Below are 19,055 nucleotides of genomic sequence, written 5' to 3' on the forward strand. Positions count from 1 at the left end.
TTCAGACAAATGATCTTTTTGCATGATGATTTTTCTATCTTTAGGTATAACAATGAACTTACACAAACATCATTTCCTATTATCTGGTACCATTTAGTGTGTATTTTTCTTTTTTCAAGGACAAATCAATAATGCTAATGATAAGATCTTACATACTTTCATTCTAAAAAGTTAGTGCTCTCCATTTCACACCTTATATTTACAGCGAAGTTGTGTGTTTTCTTTTCTCCCAGTCCTCCTTATATATATATCTCCAGACACACAAACAAGGGCCTGTCTAATAATAACAGCTGCAATTCAGTAACCACAAACCACGGCATGACTACCTGCCTGTGTCTCATCTTACACTCTGGTACTGTATGTGTTCTGCTCTTCAACCCAAAAGATTTTCTCTCAGTCATTATGGTAATTGCTACCACACACTTTAGACCTCATCAGTTTCTGAAATCTCTTTAGACTAATGAAAATGACCGCTTTTAGCATTTCTCCCGGTCTCTCCAACTTTCCACTGACTGGGACAGGAAAGCCAAAAACGGAGAACTTACTAAATGAAGAAACTGTGACTGGGCAAATGTACAAAAAAAGAAATCACCTTTATCAATATAAACTTTGCTCCTGAATATAGAGGTGTAGTTTGTGGAAAACAGCTTCTCCATTACTTCAATCTATAGACATCTTTTTGTCTATACTGTAGATTACAGTGGCAGAAGTTTTTTCACCTTAATGCATAGGATTAAGGTGAAAAAAAAGCGAGTTTAAAAACTCCACTAACATCTAGGGCAGGGGTGTCAAACTCAATTTCATCGTGGGCCTGATCAGCATTAGGATCGCCCTCAAAAGGGCCGGTTGTATCTGTAAGATTAGATGTCCAACGCATCCCCTCCCCTTACATTAGATGTCAAGAGCCACCCCGCCATCAGAAGTTGAGTCCCCCACTCTCCATTACATCACAGTGCACCCCCTTTCCTTATGCTGCTGCTGGAAAGAAGCTGGATGCATTGCTTGAAAGCAGAAGGGTCTGGAGTAGGACCAGAGGAGTGCTGGAGCTCTCCTGCAGCTGCAGAAGGGGTGCGAGGGCCACATGAAATGGCCTGGAGGGCCGGATTCTGCCCGCGGGCCTTGTGTTTGACACCTGTGATCTAGGGGCAATCAAGGGGTTAACTGTGAGCCTAACAGTGAGCAATAAGTGCTGCTTTTACTTTTGTATCTGGCTATTTTTTCTCCCCGTTTTGCAGGGAGAAGAAACAGCCAAATCGCGGTTCACAGTACACAGAGTTCTGTGTTTTGTCTGAAATCACCTGTCGAACTTGTGCGGTGATTGGTCAGCAGGGGGCACAGAGTATTTATATATACACACACACACACACACACACACACACACACACAAATGTTCTATTTTTCAATTTTTAACTGAATGGATTGTTTCACTTTAGGTAAAACACTTACCTCCTGGCACCTGTTCCATAAATATCTTAATAAAGCGATTTTCACTAAACGAGCCCATATATTGGACAATGTTTTTGTGTTTCAGGTGCCTGTGAAGTGCAATCTCTTCATGAAGTGGTTGAGAGTACCTAGAAGTAAGGAAACATATTTATTTATTTATTTTTTATTTAAATGAACACCTTATTAATAAGCGTAACACACTCTAGGCCAGCCCTCAAAATTTCCACTCGCCTGCTAGCATTTGGCGAGTGGATTTAAGCTGGGGGCGAGTGATGACAGGGCTGCATGACCAATTTCCCTTCAATCTGTGCTTACACTTAGAGCCCCGATGCGATTGGCGGCCGAAGAGGAAAGGTGCGTGCCCAGGAAAAGTAGTCTGGTGAGCCGCGCACAGGCAGAGCAGTACACAGGTGCTCTCCTTACAATTCTCATTAAGCCATGGGACCTAACAGTATGACCTCTCTGAGCCTGCCCCCCGACCAATGTAGCTGGAGAGCAGAGAGCAGGGAGCAGGAAGTAATGAGTCAGGTGGAGGATTGCGAAAATTACCACTCCGGGTGTCCCAGGTAGGCAGTGCAGCGCTCACTGAAAGTTGCCCTGACATGAGAGTGGCAGCCTTCCAGTTTGTGCAGTTTTCTTCTCCTTGTGCTCTATGTAGGTGTCCAGCAGTTCAGCCTGAGCACTGTGAGCAGACTGGTCTCAATGTGTGCTGTGCGGTGTCAGTGTGCGCTGTGCTATGGTGTCAACGGCTGTGCAGTTGTGTGAATCTCGGCACTGGATTGTACTCCCTCCCGCTGTGCTGCAGCTCCTCTTCTCACTGCCAGCCTGAATAAAAGGGGGAAGTGGGGACATGCAAGCGTGGAGCCGCACACACAGGCTCCTGATGATGAGATGAATGGGAGAGAGAGAGAGGATGGATGGGAGTTGCAGAGGAGACAGCAAGAGAATGGGGAAGAGACCCAGTTCTAGTGCCCTGTCCCTCTGGTCTGCCCCCAGTGCCCTGTCCCTCTGGTCTGTCCCCAGTGCCCTGTCCCTCTGGTCTGTCCCCAGTGCCTTGTCCCATTTTGTTAAAGTTGTTTTTGGTAATATTTAATTGTGTAACTTGATTCTGCATAAAACATTTAACAGTGTCGTTCCATGAGATAATCTATGAGGGCGTGTTTAGGGGCGCAATTAGGCGTGGAGCAGTGTATGAATTAGGTGGGGCAACTGGTGGCGAGTAACTCTTGAGGCCTGGCTAGTAGGTCAGGGCTTGAAATTTTGAGCCCTGCTCTAGGCAATAATAAAGAAGGAATATGTCCTCAACATACTTACTACTAAATAACATGCACAATAAAAGCCCTAAAGCTCTGTAAAGAAACACACAACATCTAGAGTTAAATAATGAGGTTCAAACATGCTGCAAAAATACTGCTGTATTTATGTTACACTTATTCCCTATGTTGCTACACAATGATTAAAACAAAAATCATTATAGCCGATTGCCAATAAAGACACATCTGTTTCTGTTCTACTGAAAAGCCTCACATTTCAAACATCTTCTCAGAGACAAACTGTAAAACAACTGAAAGGAAAATATTACTCGCTAGTCTCCTATGGAGACTAATATACAGCCTAGGTACATTTGCTTTGGTTTTATGCCTCTGCCAGTATTTCCAACATGGATCTGCATAACTCTGGTGGCAATTACATGAGTCACTTTATCACAAAAGTACCAGTGTGGAGCAAAATCAACAGGTATTCCAAATAAAAATACACTGTTAACCTTGCACTTATGACGCATACACGGAAAAATCAAGACTTTTTTTTATATATATCAAAAGTGTATACCAGGGGTCTCCAAACGTTTACAACAATGGGCTAGTTTATTGTCCTTCAGACTTTAGGGGGGTCAGACTGTGTCCAACAGGAATGGACATTTTCATGGCATCAGTGGGAGTAAACATCGGCAATTGTTGGTATCATTGGGAGGAATAGCGCTCCATTGTTGGTGTCAGTGGGAGACATGGAGCCCCATTGTTGGTGTCAGTGGGAGACATGGAGCCCCATTGTTGGTGTCAGTGGTAGAAATGGAGCCCCACTGTTGATGTCAATTGGCAGAATAGTGTCTCAAGGGACAGATAAAGGCAAAGGGCCACATCCGCCCCCCCCCCCCCCGGCCACAGTTTCAAGACCACTGGTGTATACAGTCATGTTTTTCTCCGTATGAGCAAACTTTTACACATTTTTTCCCTCTAACTTCTATTTTTTAGAACTAGCAGTGCACATTAGTTGCTGTCATGTAAACTGCTCTATGCCCACTATGGATCACATGCCCACTGTCTATGCCCACATGCCCACTGCTCTATGCCCACTGTCATGTAAACTGCTCTATGCCCACTACAGATCACATAGTTCATAGTCCATCTTAGGAGTAAGCGAGAGTGGATGGCTACATTCCTACATACATCCACCCTCTAAGAGGAAATCTGGAGATTTGGAGCAGGCCAAGAGCAATAGAAGGCACTTTTAGATTTTTTTTAAATCAGAAATGTGGCACTTTTTTATTTCTAAATGCTAATCTGTAAGTGCATTAAGCTGCAGGAACTGGTCAGAATGAATCTTGTGCTGTGTGATGACAGATGAATGACTTCTGATCGACTGCTCAAAGCCGTACAATTGTTTTGCATGGAAATTTGGCATTTTATATTGTAGGCCTGTAACTCTTATGCGGATTGACACGATCGGTCAATCCGATGAGAACGGTCTGATGGATTTTTCCATCAGTTAACCGATGAAGCTGACTGATGGTCAGTTGTGCCTACATACCATCAGGAACGTGGTGAAGTAAAACACAACGACGTGCTGAAAAAAACGAAGTTCAATGCTTCCAAGCATGCGTCGACTTTCTGAGCATGCATGGATTTTTAACCGATGGACGTGCCTACAAACGATCGCTTTTTTTTTCTATCGGTTAGGTATCCATCGGTTAATTTTAAGACAAGTTTAAAACATTTTAACCGATGGATAAATAACCGATGGGGCCTACACACGATCGGTTTGGTCTGATGAAAACGGTCCATCAGACCGTTCTCATCGGATTGACCGATCGTGTGTACGCGGCATTAGAAATAACTCACTTAAATCTGTCCAAACAGGAGTCTAGTAGACATCCCGGGTATGATAAAGTTTCAAACACAAAATCATAAATTATAATATAATAAATAACTATATGAAAACAAGATGTATATAAAAATTATGTGATTGAACTTACAAAAATGATATATACTAAACAATGCTCACGTATGTGATGAACATACACATAAACATAAATATAGTGACAAATAAATAAATAGATATTATTAAATGTCCAAAGTACTAAGTAGATAAACCCGTGAATAAATAAAGGTGATAAAGTATAAAGTTCATAAATGGTAAAAAAGATCTTGTAATCTTCAAAATCTTCCACCACACCAGAAGTGATCAGTGAATCCTCCACCCATCAAAATGGTCACTCACCAAAACGATTTGCCTCACACTCTCGTGTTTTGGCAAAAACAGCATAAAGGATTTTCCAAATCAGATATAGAAGTTTCCAAATAAAATCGTAAAAACTCCGTCTACACCACAGTGATTAGATTGGCAGTCATTAGATGCGATGGCTGCATTCATTTTTATTTCTTCATGACTTCATTTTCAGGCAGTACAGAAAACACCTGCTGATCCTGCCAATAATGCAGTGTCCTTGTCACTTCCTGTGGGCTGACGTCCTCGAAAAAATGCTTTACGCTAAGAGCTCACGCATGCGGATAAACCGGTCTTTTGAATGGGTAGTGTGGAGCTGGATGCCGAGAACTGCGCAGACGCGAAAAGTCCGCCGATACGTCCAGCGCGTGCGTGAACTGTCTGCCAGGCTGAGGTTAGACTAACCTCAGCCTGGCAGACAGTTCACACACGCGCTGAACGCGCTGAACGTATCGGCGGACTTTTCGCGAGCTCTTAGCGTAAAGCATTTTTTCGAGGACGTCAGCCCACAGGAAGTGACAAGGACACTGCATTATTGGCAGGATCAGCAGGTGTTTTCTGTACTTCCTGAAAATGAAGTCATGAAGAAGTAAAAATGAATGCAGCCATCGCATCTAATGACTGCCAATCTAATCACTGTGGTGTAGACGGAGTGTTTACGATTTTATTTGGAAAATTCTATATCTGATTTGGAAAATCCTTTATGCTGTTTTTGCCAAAACACGAGAGTGTGAGGCAAATCGTTTTGGTGAGTGACCATTTTGATGGGTGGAGGATTCACTGATCACTTCTGGTGTGGTGGAAGATTTTGAAGATTACAAGATCTTTTTTACCATTTATGAACTTTATACTTTATCACCTTATTTATTCACGGGTTTATCTACTTAGTACTTTGGACATTTAATAATATCTATTTATTTATTTGTCACTATATTTATGTTTATGTGTATGTTCATCACATACGTGAGCGCTGTTTAGTATATATAATTTTTGTAAGTTCAATCACATAATTTTTATATACATCTTGTTTTCATATTCACTTTATTTAAAACAGCAGCTTTTATTCATCTATCCTCTATAGCGCAGCGGTGGTGATCAGGAGGGCGCATTTACTTGAATTACCATCTATTTTTAATAAATAACTATAACAAATAATAATATAATAATACAATTTATTCAATAATGTAATCAAATCAAAAACACTGAAATTTGCTCAGTTGCAGAATTGTCGCTCTCATTACTTTCAGTGTTTGATGACGAATTTCCCCACAAATCGTTATCGCTCAATTCTGCAAGTGATTCTAATTTATTATGGCTGTTTTCTAGCTGAGAGGTTAAGTAAAAAAAATAACTAATGCCTGGTACACATGATGAGATTATCAGACAAATCATTGTTTGGTTTTCTTTTTGCATGCTAGTCTCATATCAAAAATGAAGAGATTACTGGTTCAGAGTTTTCCTCTCAATTCCTGTGTTGTTTACAAGGCAGAGAGTAATGGGATTCCTGCAAGTGAAGGTGCCCCAGAGCGTAGTAATTGAGTAGAAGCTCTGCTGACTTTCATCATCCAATCATGTGCAAGCAAAAATGCAGTTTTCAAAGCGGAGTTCCATCCGTTTTTTAGTTTATTAAATGTCAGCAGCTACAAAAAGTGTAGCTGCTGACTTTTAATAAACAGACACTTATCTGTCTCACGGTCCAGCGATGCAGCCGCCTGGAGCCTCGCTCCTCGCCCCCTCCTCTCCGCAGCACCATCATAGCAATTGTGGGCACCCAGCTGTGACAGGTTGCGGGTTCACGGCCAGGCGTGACCCGCACATGTGTGAGTCGCACTGCGCATTCGCAAGTCATACGGCACTTTGCTATTGGCCAGGCAATCTTCTGGGATCAGTGACGTGTCCCAGAAGATTGCAGGGAGAAAGGGGCCCAAAAAAAGCTACATGCCAGATGTGGCATGTAAGGGGGTGAGGAGTGCTTAAAGTGGAATTCCGCTTTCAATTTTATTTGCATGTGATTGGGTATTCTTTGCAAAGTGAAGTTTTACCCCATTTACTAAGCTCTGGAACAATTGCACTTGCTGAGTGCAACTGCAAATTTAGTAAATCAACCCCATATTTTCTGTTTTTATAGTGCATTTCTAGCTGGAACGTTTTATATGTATATTTTAATGCATATTTTCTACATGGTATTTAATAAGGCTAAATGTAGTTTACATTGTAAATTTCTAGTGGATGCCTTGGTGTGGCCTGGGAGATGTTACAACTCAGCATCCAAACACAGGGTCTGGATACATTCTCTGTGACTTTAACCTGAACTGCTGTGTATATTTTATACTACACCTCCCCTTGAAAGAGTATACAGTACTACAGTTATGAATACAAGCATTATGTTTGCTCTTACATAAGGCCATTATAGCCTGAATTATTCCCTAAGTGCACCATAGGAAAGTAATCTACAAGTGTAAACATTCATAAAAACATTCTTTATGTACCACTAGTCTAAAGGGCTTTATTTAGAAATAATTCAAAGCTTAAAGTTGTATTAAACCCAAAAGCAAACATTTATTATATTGTAGCTTACCAGTTCTTAGATGTGATGGCTGCATTAGTTTATTTTTTTTAGGCATTCTTTCTTCTATTTTTAACTGATGATCCAACCAGTAAGTCTGCTGCTTTTTCAAAAGAACAAGCTTTCTTGCAGTTGCAGGGAAGAGACAAACCATTTAACACTGACAGGGATGCTTATAATGATCAACTTTTATTAATTTATGTAAAATATTTATCTCAAAAGGAAAAAAAAATAGCTGTGACTGAGTTTGGCTTCAATTTGTTAGTGTATTTAAATCTGCGGATGCATCCACCACTCCCCTCCCCCCAGACTGACAATGCTGCTGTCCAAAGGTGCCTCCTGTGTTCATTCATCCAGAGTGGGGGCACTCTAAGGCCTCATTCACACGGACGGACCGTTTGGGTCCGCCTGTCAGTTTTGACGGCGGACCTGAACGGCCGCTCCATGCATCCCTATGGAGCGTCGGATGTCAGCGGAGACATGTCCGCTGGCATCCGACCCTATTCGATCTGCTAAAAACAGACGTATGGGGGCACGTCCCCATCCATCCATGGCGGATCAGATCGGGTAAGATCTGATGAAAATGGACATACTGTCCGTTTTCATCAGATCGCTCCATAGGAGACAGCGGTGCCCGACAAGCCCCTTCCCGCTCGATGAGCAGAGAGGAGTTTGTCATCCGTTGGCTCAGGCCTCGTACATATGACCGAGTTTCTCGGCAAAAACCAGCAAGAAACTTGCTGTTTTTTTTTTTTTTGCCGAGGAAACTGGTCGTGTGTACATTTTTCGACGAGGAAACTGTCGAGGAACTCGTCAAGCCAAAAAGAGAGCATGTCTTCTTTTTCCTCGACGGGAATGGAGAAAATTGGCACGTCGAGTTCCTCGACAGCCTAACAAGGAACTCGACGAGCAAAACAATGTGTTTCGCCCGTCGAGTTCCTCGGTCGTGTGTACGAGGCCTTAGCGGAGATCTGCGGACTGATCTCCCGCTGAGCTGGCGAGAGCAGGCAGACTCCGTAGCAACGGAGTCCGCCTCGTGTGAATTAGGCCTAACACAGGACGTGAATTACTGGTCAGATCTCCAGGGAAGCCTAAATAAAGAAAGTTAATGCAGCCACCACATCCAATTATTAGCGAGCTGCAATATATTACATTGTTATGATTTGGGGTTTAATATTGCTTTAACAAGATCAGCACAATACAGTACCACAATGTTCACTGCTAAGAACCGTCAACATGAACTGGCAATAACCTGCATTGCCTCTCTAGATGCTGTTGGTGAACACAAATACAATATTTCTCTTTATAATTATACTAATTCAATATACTCTGCTCTGGCTTGCCAGGGCTGGCATTAAACACACCAGACACAATAAAGATGATCTGCCAGTAGAACCAGTACATAGGTATGCATCATGCTACAAAAGATAACACATTAGATTACAATACAGATTTCCAGACTTATTCAAACCCAACACAAATTCTTGCTGGCGTCTTTCTATACTGGCACACTTTTTTACTTTTTGCTTGTGTTTTTCCCTCCCCCGTGCTGTGAGCAACTAGACGAGCCTAAGGGGGAATGCTAGAGTACATCAGACAAAAAATAAATAAACTGAATACGAATGATCGCAACTGTGTCACAGTGCAATGTCTTTAAAGTCGTGACTTGCATTCCACATAATATATTACACAACGTTCTCTCTCTCATTTTACTTATCATCAGTATCTATATATATATATATATATATATATATATATATATATATATATATATATATATATATATATATATTTATAATTTCAGCATACATGCAATCATATAGAACAGGGGTGCCCAACCAGTGGCCCGCGGAGCCCTCTGATGTGGCCCCCGACCTCCTGCTCTGGGATGGAATAGAATACTGTTATTAACCACTTCCCCACCGCCCCATAGACAAAAGACGTCTACAGCGCGGTGGAGTTATTCTGGGAGGACGTCCCTGGGATGTCCTCCCAGAATCCTTCACTCGAGCGCCCCCTGGGGCGCGCTCCCGGAATCATCTGTGAGCGCCGGGTCTAGAAGACCCGGCGCATCACAGATCGCGGTAAATTGCCGCTGATAGCGGCCGTTTACCACGTGATCGCTCCGTCAAATGACGGAGCGATCACTTGTAAACAAACCGGCGTCATGTCATGACGCCGGTTCCTCCCTCTCCTCTCTGTACCGATCGGTACAGTGTGAGAGGAGAGGGGGGAGAGCGGAAGCAGCAGCAGCTGCTGTGGGCTGGATCTGTGACAAATGCAGTCACAGATCCAGCCATCCCTCCCTGCGCAATACTCTGCAATAACACCAATACTCTGCAATAACACCAATACTCTGCAATACCCCCCATACTCTGCAATACCCCCCATACTCTGCAATACCCCCCATACTCTGCAATACCCCCCATACTCTGCAATACCCCCAATACTCTGCAATACCCCCAATACTCCGCAATACCTGCTAATATGACAGAAACGAGAATTTTTTTTTATTTTTACAGAATTTTCAGTTTTTTTTCTTTTATAGCGCAAAAAATAAAAAACCCAGAGGTGATCAAATACCACCAAAAGAAAGCTCTATTTGTGTGAAAAAAAGGACAACAATTTCAGATGGGCACAATGTTGTATGACTGAGTTATTGTCATTCAAATTGTGAGAGCACCGAAAGCTGAAAATTGGTCTGGTTAGGAAGGGGGTTTAAGTGCCCAGTGGTCAAGAGGTTAAAGGACAGTTTATTACTAAAATCACAGTGTATATATGTGCATATATTTGTTCTGCAGTGGTTACTGGGCTGCTTTCAAACTGACCTGAAGATGCAGAGCAGCACACCTGCGGGTTACCTGCACTGAGCCATACATATTCTGAAAATGCACCAAACATGCAGACTATAATGGATGTCTATTGCAAAGTGCAGGAAAGCCAAAGGTACGCTGCGTTGGTAAATCACATCGCATCAGTGTCAAAGAAGCCTTGGGCCCCTTTCACATGGTCAGTTCGACCCAATTGGACCCCCCATTCACCTCTAAGGAGTAGCGGATCTGATCCGCTAAAAAGGAGCATAGTGGGCTGTGTCCGTGTCTGCTCTGCATATGCAGAGCAGACCTGGACCTGCCATCCGCCCGCTCCGTTTATTGTGGCCCGCGACCGGTTACCAAGTCGCTTAAGTGGCCCTCGTGCTTCAAAAGGTTGGGCACCCCTGATATAGAAGTATAGAAAATAATCAACACAAATAGAGGTTTATATCTTTTTCAATTATAGGGAAACAGATCAAACTTAACTAGTCGTATGGCAGTACATTTAGTGAAGCAATGTAAATGCCACTTCTGATGTCTCCTTCTGAAAAGAATACTCTTGCTGATCAAGTTTACTTAGTACTTTCTACTTATGAAGATTAGGCCGGCTATAGATGGAGTGATGGCTATAGATGGAGTGATGGCTATAGATGGAGTGATTTTCTTTCCTGCAATCGCTTGATTCCCCCATCAACACAGACAGTGTCGGCAGGGGAACAGGGGAATCCTTCCCATTGGGCTACTGTGCCCCCCCCCCCCCCCAGGGACAACACAGTGATTATTGCTAGTGGCTATACCAGCCTCTAGCAAGACACAGAGCGCTCAATAAAAAAAGCTGGCCATTGGGGAATCAAAGTTGGCCAGTTCAGCAGGGACTGGCCAAATTTCAGTCCATGCGTGGCCATTCTTGCTCGACAGAAGTCGATCTAACAATCAACTTCTGTTGAACAGGTTTTTAAGAAAAAAAGTCCCACTGTCAGAATACAATGTCTTAGCAGGGAGGAGTTCTCTACCCACTACGACTCATTCAGCTCATTGCCTGACAAAAAAAAACAAATAGCGGGCATAGAAATGAACTAAAGCCTCGTACAACTGCTGGCAGAGCTTTTTGCTGAGAAAACCGTTTGTGTATGGTTTCCCGTCGAGAAAACAGCCGTGAATCTCAACGAGAAAAATGGAGAACCTGCTCTCTATTTTCTTGTCAGGAGTCTCAATTTTCTCGTCGTGATTCTCGTCAGACTGGTTTACGACGAGAAAACCGGTCGTGTGTATGCTTAAAAAAACGCGCATGCTCAGAATCAAGTATGAGAGGGCTGCGCTCCTTCTGGTAAAACTAGCATTCGTAATGGAGATAGCACATTCGTCACGCTGTAACAGACTGAAAAGCACGAGGCTGAAAAGCGCGAATCGTCTCTCACCAAACATTAACTAACATGCGGTAAAACGAAATTAGCAAAAGCAGCCCGAAGGGTGGCGCCAGTGGAATCGAACTTCCCCTTTATACTGCCGCCGTACGTGTTGTATGTCACCGCGTTTTAGAAACTACAAGATTTTGAATTGACAGTGTGAATGCAAGGAAAGCTAGACAAGAATCCCGTCAAGCTTGACAAGATTCCTGTCGAGAAAAAAATATATTTTTTCCTGACGAGATTCCCGGTCATGTGTACGAGGCTTAATTGTCCCTTTTACTCACCTAAATCCATGGTCACGTGACTGTCCAAGTCTTCTCTCGACTTTTGTGTAGCTGCATGGTTCTCTCATGATCCAGAACAGGAGTCTCAAGGAGACATGACTGGGGGGTGCAGGCACGTATAGTATGTAGCATTGGATTTCTGCTCCCTTGCAACTGGAAACAACTCTGTTGAGGGACCTGGGCAGCAGACTTCTGTAAAATGTATCTTCTCAAGATAAAAAATTTGGATTTAAACTTTAAAGTAAAAGTAGAGTATGTAAGGAAACAATTCTTTAGTATTAATAAGCAACAGACCCCACCTAGTTCTTTTGCAGTGAAACTTGTATTGTGATTTAATCATTCAGATATAATAATGCAATATACTGTATATACTCGAGTATAAGCCAAGTTTTTTAGCACATTTTTTTGGGTTGAAAATGCCCCCCTCGGCTTATACTCGAGTCACCTTTTTGCACCTGATCTCCCAGATTTGGGGACACGGTACCGGCCAGCCATCTGTCCCCTGGACCCCAAACTTGGCACACATATAAATGTAAAAGAATCCTAAGGAAAAAACCAAAGGAAAACACTGCGCTAATACGTGATGAAAAATTGTGAAAATAATAAGTGACAAAAGCAGCTGGTACCTATTGCTCTAAATACCCAAAGCAAAAAAATTACAACCAAAAAGAAGGTACAGCGCTGATGTGAATGAAACAAATTGTGAATGAACAATACAGTTATGAAAAATAATCAGTGACTGAATAAATAAATTAGATGTTGATAAAAATAGTTCATGAAAATATCAAAAAGTGAATGTACTGATCCTTCACCAATCAGGAATTAAGTATAAGTGACAAAAATAGCAAATATAAATCAGTGAAAAAAGAGTCCAATGATAAAAAAGGCAAAATTCTTATTTCTTAATCTTCCACCAAGTATAACACCCGTGTGATGGTATTCCAATCTGCTTACCAGATTAACTGACCGTGATTGCGGTCAGATAAAGCCCAGAGATCTTTTAGAGTCCTCTCAAGTGGACTATATGACAACAGGTTATACAGATCAAATAATCGGATCATCTACTGCTCCAAAGCTCCAGATGGAATAGGGATACGCTCATATATTCAAAGAAAAGAAGAAACGAGAAAAAGCTCCATGGTGAAGTACTGTATGTAAGGTTGGTTTATTGAGGGAATGGTAACACTTACAATTCAGACGATATAGACAGGCTTGTCACAAATCCCAGCGCATGCAACGCGAACTGACAATCGAATCCTGGTAGCTGTGTTCAGTGTGAACACACTGAACACAGCTACCAGGATTCGATTGTCAGTTCGCGTTGCATGCGCTGGGATTTGTGACAAGCCTGTCTATATCGTCTGAATTGTAAGTGTTACCATTCCCTCAATAAACCAACCTTACATACAGTACTTCACCATGGAGCTTTTTCTCGTTTCTTCTTTTCTTTGAATATATGAGCGTATCCCTATTCCATCTGGAGCTTTGGAGCAGTAGATGATCCGATTATTTGATCTGTATAACCTGTTGTCATATAGTCCACTTGAGAGGACTCTAAAAGATCTCTGGGCTTTATCTGACCGCAATCACGGTCAGTTAATCTGGTAAGCAGATTGGAATACCATCACACGGGTGTTATACTTGGTGGAAGATTAAGAAATAAGAATTTTGCCTTTTTTATCATTGGACTCTTTTTTCACTGATTTATATTTGCTATTTTTGTCACTTATACTTAATTCCTGATTGGTGAAGGATCAGTACATTCACTTTTTGATATTTTCATGAACTATTTTTATCAACATCTAATTTATTTATTCAGTCACTGATTATTTTTCATAACTGTATTGTTCATTCACAATTTGTTTCATTCACATCAGCGCTGTACCTTCTTTTTGGTTGGCACACATATAACCCCACTCTTCCTCTACAAGTGTGCAAAGTTTGTTGTACAGGGGAGCTACCCCTTCCATAGACTACCATGTTAAACAGTAATTTCTTTGGTGAATTTGGGGACCCGGTACCGGACGGTCGTAGGTCCCCTGGACCCGTAACTTGCCTCACATGTAGCCCCATTTCTCCTCTACAAGTTTGTAAAGTTTGTTACACCTGGGGAGCACCAATTTTTCAAACCTGGGCACCCCTTTCATAGACTCCCATGTTAGTCAGTCTAGTCATGGACACAGTGAGACATGGTTACAGTGAGGCATGGGCACAGTGAGGCATGGGCACAGTGAGGCATGGACACAGCGAGGCATGGACACAGTGAGGCATGCACATGGACACCCTAGACTTATACTCGAGTCAATACGTTTTCCCAGTTTTTTGTGGTAAAATTAGGTGCCTCGGCTTATATTCCGGAAGGCTTATACTCGAGTATATACGGTAACTGCTTTTAAAAGTAATAATTAAAGTCTGGCATAATTAATACCCTGATGTATGCCCCCCACTGCTTATTACAAGTGGATATAGGTGGGGAGCATACCATAATTATGAAAAAACACTTTTAAAATCACTACTTTACCACAAGTAAGCATTTATTACTTTTAGTATAGTGTCATGAACATTCAGCATGATTTCCAAACCCTGTTCGCTATATGGAATTTCAGCCTGGCATTCAGCAGGATGAGTCATGTACTCTACTTCATTCTCACAACTCTGCATGCAGAACTGCCAACATTTTTTTTGGAAAGTACTTCAATTTTTCAACATCTCTATTTTTATATCTAAACTTGAGCAATACTTCGGGAAATATTAATCTATGTTCAGCACTCGATTTATTAAACTAGTTCTGGTGGATTACATTGTGCATATTTTTTTTTTAACACTTAACACATGCCTTCTAAAACTTACTCTACAATCAATTTATGTTATAACAACATACTGTAGAATATAGCAAATTGAAGTCATTAATATTTTATGAGATTTAAAGAAAGAATTGGTGGTTTGAAATTCGTTATTTGTGATTTTAATTTAAATTTCAATACACTGGTTGCTTAATTGGATTGTGCGCAGATCATGTACCCTAAATATATGATTGAAGCAAGCCATATATTGGTGAGTTGAATGGACACGCATGTCAGGGAAAGGTATCATTTCTTTAAAGTTAATGTAAAATAAAATCAACCAGCCACTTCCATATACCTGCGTCATTTATGGTAAAATATATATACTATGGCCCGGATTCACATACCTTGGCGCATAGTTATGCCGGCGTAGCGTATCGAATATACGCTACGCTGACGTAGCGCAAAGCGGCGAGCACAGTATTCACAAAGCACTTGCTCCCTAATCTACGCTGGGTTCCCTCGGCGTAACTCGTCGTAAGTGGCAGTGGGCGTGAGCCATGCTAATGAGGCGTGACCCCATGTAAATGATGGGCTGAGCGTCATAAAGATACGAATAACGTACGGCGCATGCGCCGTCCCGTGGACGCAACCCAGTGCGTATGCGCAGAATCATGTCGAAACTACTCCCCAAGATATGACGGATCACTGCCTACGACGTGAACATAACCTACGCCCAGCCCTATTCACGTACTACGACGTAAAATACGACGGCTGTTCCCTGGTCCATACCTTTGCTTGAGTTGCGCCTCATAGATGGGGAATAACTATACGCCGGACGTAAGCCTTATGCAAACCGCGTATATTATGCGCCGTGCGCAACTACGTACGTGAATCGGCGTATCTCACTCATTTGCATATTCAAATCGTAAATCAATGGGAGCGCCCCTTGCGGCCAGCGTAAATATGCGCCCACGATACGACGGCGTAGGAAACTTACGTCGGTCGGATGAAGCCTATTTTCAGGCGTATCTTGCTTTCAGAGTCAGGCGCATAGATACGACGGCGCAAATGTGCACTTACGCGGCGTATCTCGAGATACGTGGGCATAAGTGCTACGTGAATCCGGGCCAATATATATATATACTATATATGGTGTAAAAATTCCCACGGACATGAGATCGGGCCGAACATTGGCTGTTCAGCAAATTCGGGGAACAAAGAATTTGCAGGGTGTTTGCCCTGCCAAACGCCCTGCAATGCACAGCACGCTGCACATTCTGAGTCATCAGCTGTCAATCGGCTTCCCACTGACAACTGTAAAAAAATTGCCTTTAAAAATTGTAAAAAAAAAAACTGCGTTTTTTTTCTCGTCGGGAGTCTCAATTTCCTTGTTGTGTTCCTCATCGGGCTGGTTTACGACGAGAAACACGTTCGTGCGTATGCTTAGAAACCGGCGCATGCTCAGAATAAAGTATGAGACGGGAGCGCACCTTCGGTAAAAGTAGCGTTTGTAATGGAGATAGCACATTCGTCACGCTGTAACAGACTGAAAAGCGCGAATCGTCTCTCACCAAACTTTTACTTAACACGCAGTAACATGAGATTAGTAAAAGCAGCCCCAAGGGTGGCGCCAGTGAAATCAAACTTCCCCTTTATAGTGCCGTCGTACGTGTTGTACGTCACCGCGTTTGAGAACGACGAGATTTTGTCTTGACAGTGTGTACGCAAAGAAAGCTTGACAAGATTCTCGACAAGCCAGACAAGGAACTCGTCTAGGAAAACGATGTGTCTTTTACGACGAGTTTCTCAGTCGTGTGTACGAGGCCATACAGTACAAATGTCATTCATAGTTTCCATGTGCACACATGTAAGGGATTTTATTTTATTTGTGTATAATGTGATACTGAAAACAGTGCAGCACTAACTACATGTTTGCAACCTTAAAGGGGTTGTATTAAAGGTTCGTCTTTTATTTTTATAAATTGGTTCCTTTAAGCTAGTGCATTGTTGGTTCACTTACCTTTTCCTTCGATTTCCCTTCTAAATGTTTTTTTCTTTGTTTGAATTTCTCACTTCCTGTTTCTCCTCAGTAAGCTTTCCACCATCATCCGAGTGGTGGAAAGTAATTTAGAACAGCTTACTGTACACCTTACTGAGGAGGAACAGGAAGTGAGAAATTCAGACAAAGAAAATGAAGGAAAAGATAAGTGAACCAACAATGCACTAGCCTAAAGTAACCTATTTAGAAAATAAAAAAATTACCTTTACAATCCCTTTAATCCCTTTAATCACATACATTAATCACATACATTTTTGTCTGTTGGTAATGTATAACGTTAACGTTGTTATAGATCAGGACTGTGAAACTCAATTTCATTGCGGGCCGCATCAGCATTATGGTTGCCCTCAAGGGGCCAGTTGTATCTATCAAGCCTCGTACACACGGCCGAGGAACTCGACGTGCCAAACACATCGAGTTCCTCGGCCAGTTCAGCACTGAAGCCGCCGAGGAGCTCGGCGGGGCGAGAGCTCCCATAGAACAACGAGGAAATAGAGAACATGTTCTCTATTTCCTCGCCGAGCTCCTCGTCGGCTTCCTCGGCCGAAAGTGTACACACGACCAGTTTCCTCGGCAGAATTCAGCCAGAAACTCGGTCGGAAGCTGAATTCTGCCGAGGAAACTGGTCGTGTGTACGAGGCCTAAGACTAATAGAAAAAGGAAGTTGCGCTAATTTAGAGTGATATAATGAACCACCAGTGACTAACAAACCATAAGTTAGAAACAGTTCAAAATGTGGTGGTGAAAAACCACCAGTGGTGTGAATATAGATTGTAAATAACTATTGGATATCATGAATGTCTCTGCAGTTGATATACACAATTTAACAATCTAGGCCAGCCAAAAGGTTTAAAGCAGTACACAGGTGTAGTGATGAAAGAAATCTCAGGTAACGGTGATGGCAACCACGCTGTGTTCAGAACAAACAGGAGACCTCCACCACAGATAATACTTACTCTTACCAGAATTCAGTAAATATACAGCATAAAAAATCAGATCCAGCAGCAGCTCAAATGGTTATCTTCAACTAGCGATATCCCAATAGGGGAACTCTCCATTCATTAGTAATCACCGTTTAAATCCAAGCTCCACAGATATGTAAAGAAACACCAAGAGGGGAATATAGCGTAATTCTGCGCTGATTTATTTAAAACATAGAACAGCCGAATGCTTACTTACATTCCGAAGATTAAAATAGGCATCAAGCGGGCATAAAAAGTAGAAACAGCAGAGCAAAAAACACAGCCGGCCGGACTGTGTGTTGGCGTACGTCCGGAGTATCCGGATCCTTACACTAGTAAACGCGGTAACGTCAGGGCGTCTCCTCCCGACGTTTCGTCACGATAGGGACGTGTTCACCCCGTGGTTGCCATCACCGTTACCTGAGATTTCTTTCATCACTACACCTGTGGACTGCTTTAAACCTTTTGGCTGGCCTAGATTGTTAAATTGTGTATATCAACTGCAGAGACATTCATGATATCCAATAGTTATTTACAATCTATATTCACACCACTGGTGGTTTTTCACCACCACATTTTGAACTGTTTCTAACTTATGGTTTGTTAGTCACTGGTGGTTCATTATATCACTCTAAATTAGCGCAAAATTCCTTTTTCTATTATGTTTGTTTTGTGCTGTATGGCACACTTAAGACGCGGCTGATAAAATTAATTTTTTTTTGCACCTTAGGTTGGGTCTGCGCAACAATATTTATTTTTTCTATTGTATCTATAAGACTATATGCAGTGATCCAGGGCTTCTTTTTTTGTCAGAATAGGTACAATAACTCACCACACCCCACCAACAAACTGCATTGAACTGTGGGTGTGGGGGGATCTTAAAGGGACAATAAATACTAGAAGTGAGTTATGTGTGGAGTTCAGGAATGGGCCATGTACAGATTGCAAAGTTCATGGGTGCACTGTGTACAGAGTGCAGAGTTCAGGGGTGTGCTGTGTACAGAGTGCAGGGTTTAAGGCTGTGCTATGCATAGTGTGCAGAGCTCAGATCTCTGTCACAGGCTGTACACACACTCCTCCTTGGCTCTATCCTCTATCCTCCTTGGCTTCTATCCTCTATGTCTATAGCAGTTCAGCAGTTTGATAAAATATAGTTTAAGGAAGTATTTTAGGGCCATTTTGTAGCCAGATGACCACAGCAAATGCTAAGTTTAAAAATAACATTT

General features: G+C 42.2%; 1 protein-coding gene across 1 annotated transcript in view; it reads right to left on the minus strand.

Annotated features, from left to right (window-relative positions):
• The window catches only part of MAP3K5 (mitogen-activated protein kinase kinase kinase 5), a 236,192-nt gene that overhangs the window by 44,985 nt on the left and 172,152 nt on the right, over nucleotides 1-19,055 (minus strand). The window contains exon 16 of the mRNA XM_040350503.1: nucleotides 1,447-1,574. Coding sequence (XP_040206437.1) covers nucleotides 1,447-1,574 — 128 coding nt within the window. The remainder of the gene's footprint in view (nucleotides 1-1,446; nucleotides 1,575-19,055) is intronic.

This window comes from Rana temporaria, chromosome 4 (assembly GCF_905171775.1).
Source record: "Rana temporaria chromosome 4, aRanTem1.1, whole genome shotgun sequence".
NCBI lineage: Eukaryota > Metazoa > Chordata > Amphibia > Anura > Ranidae > Rana > Rana temporaria.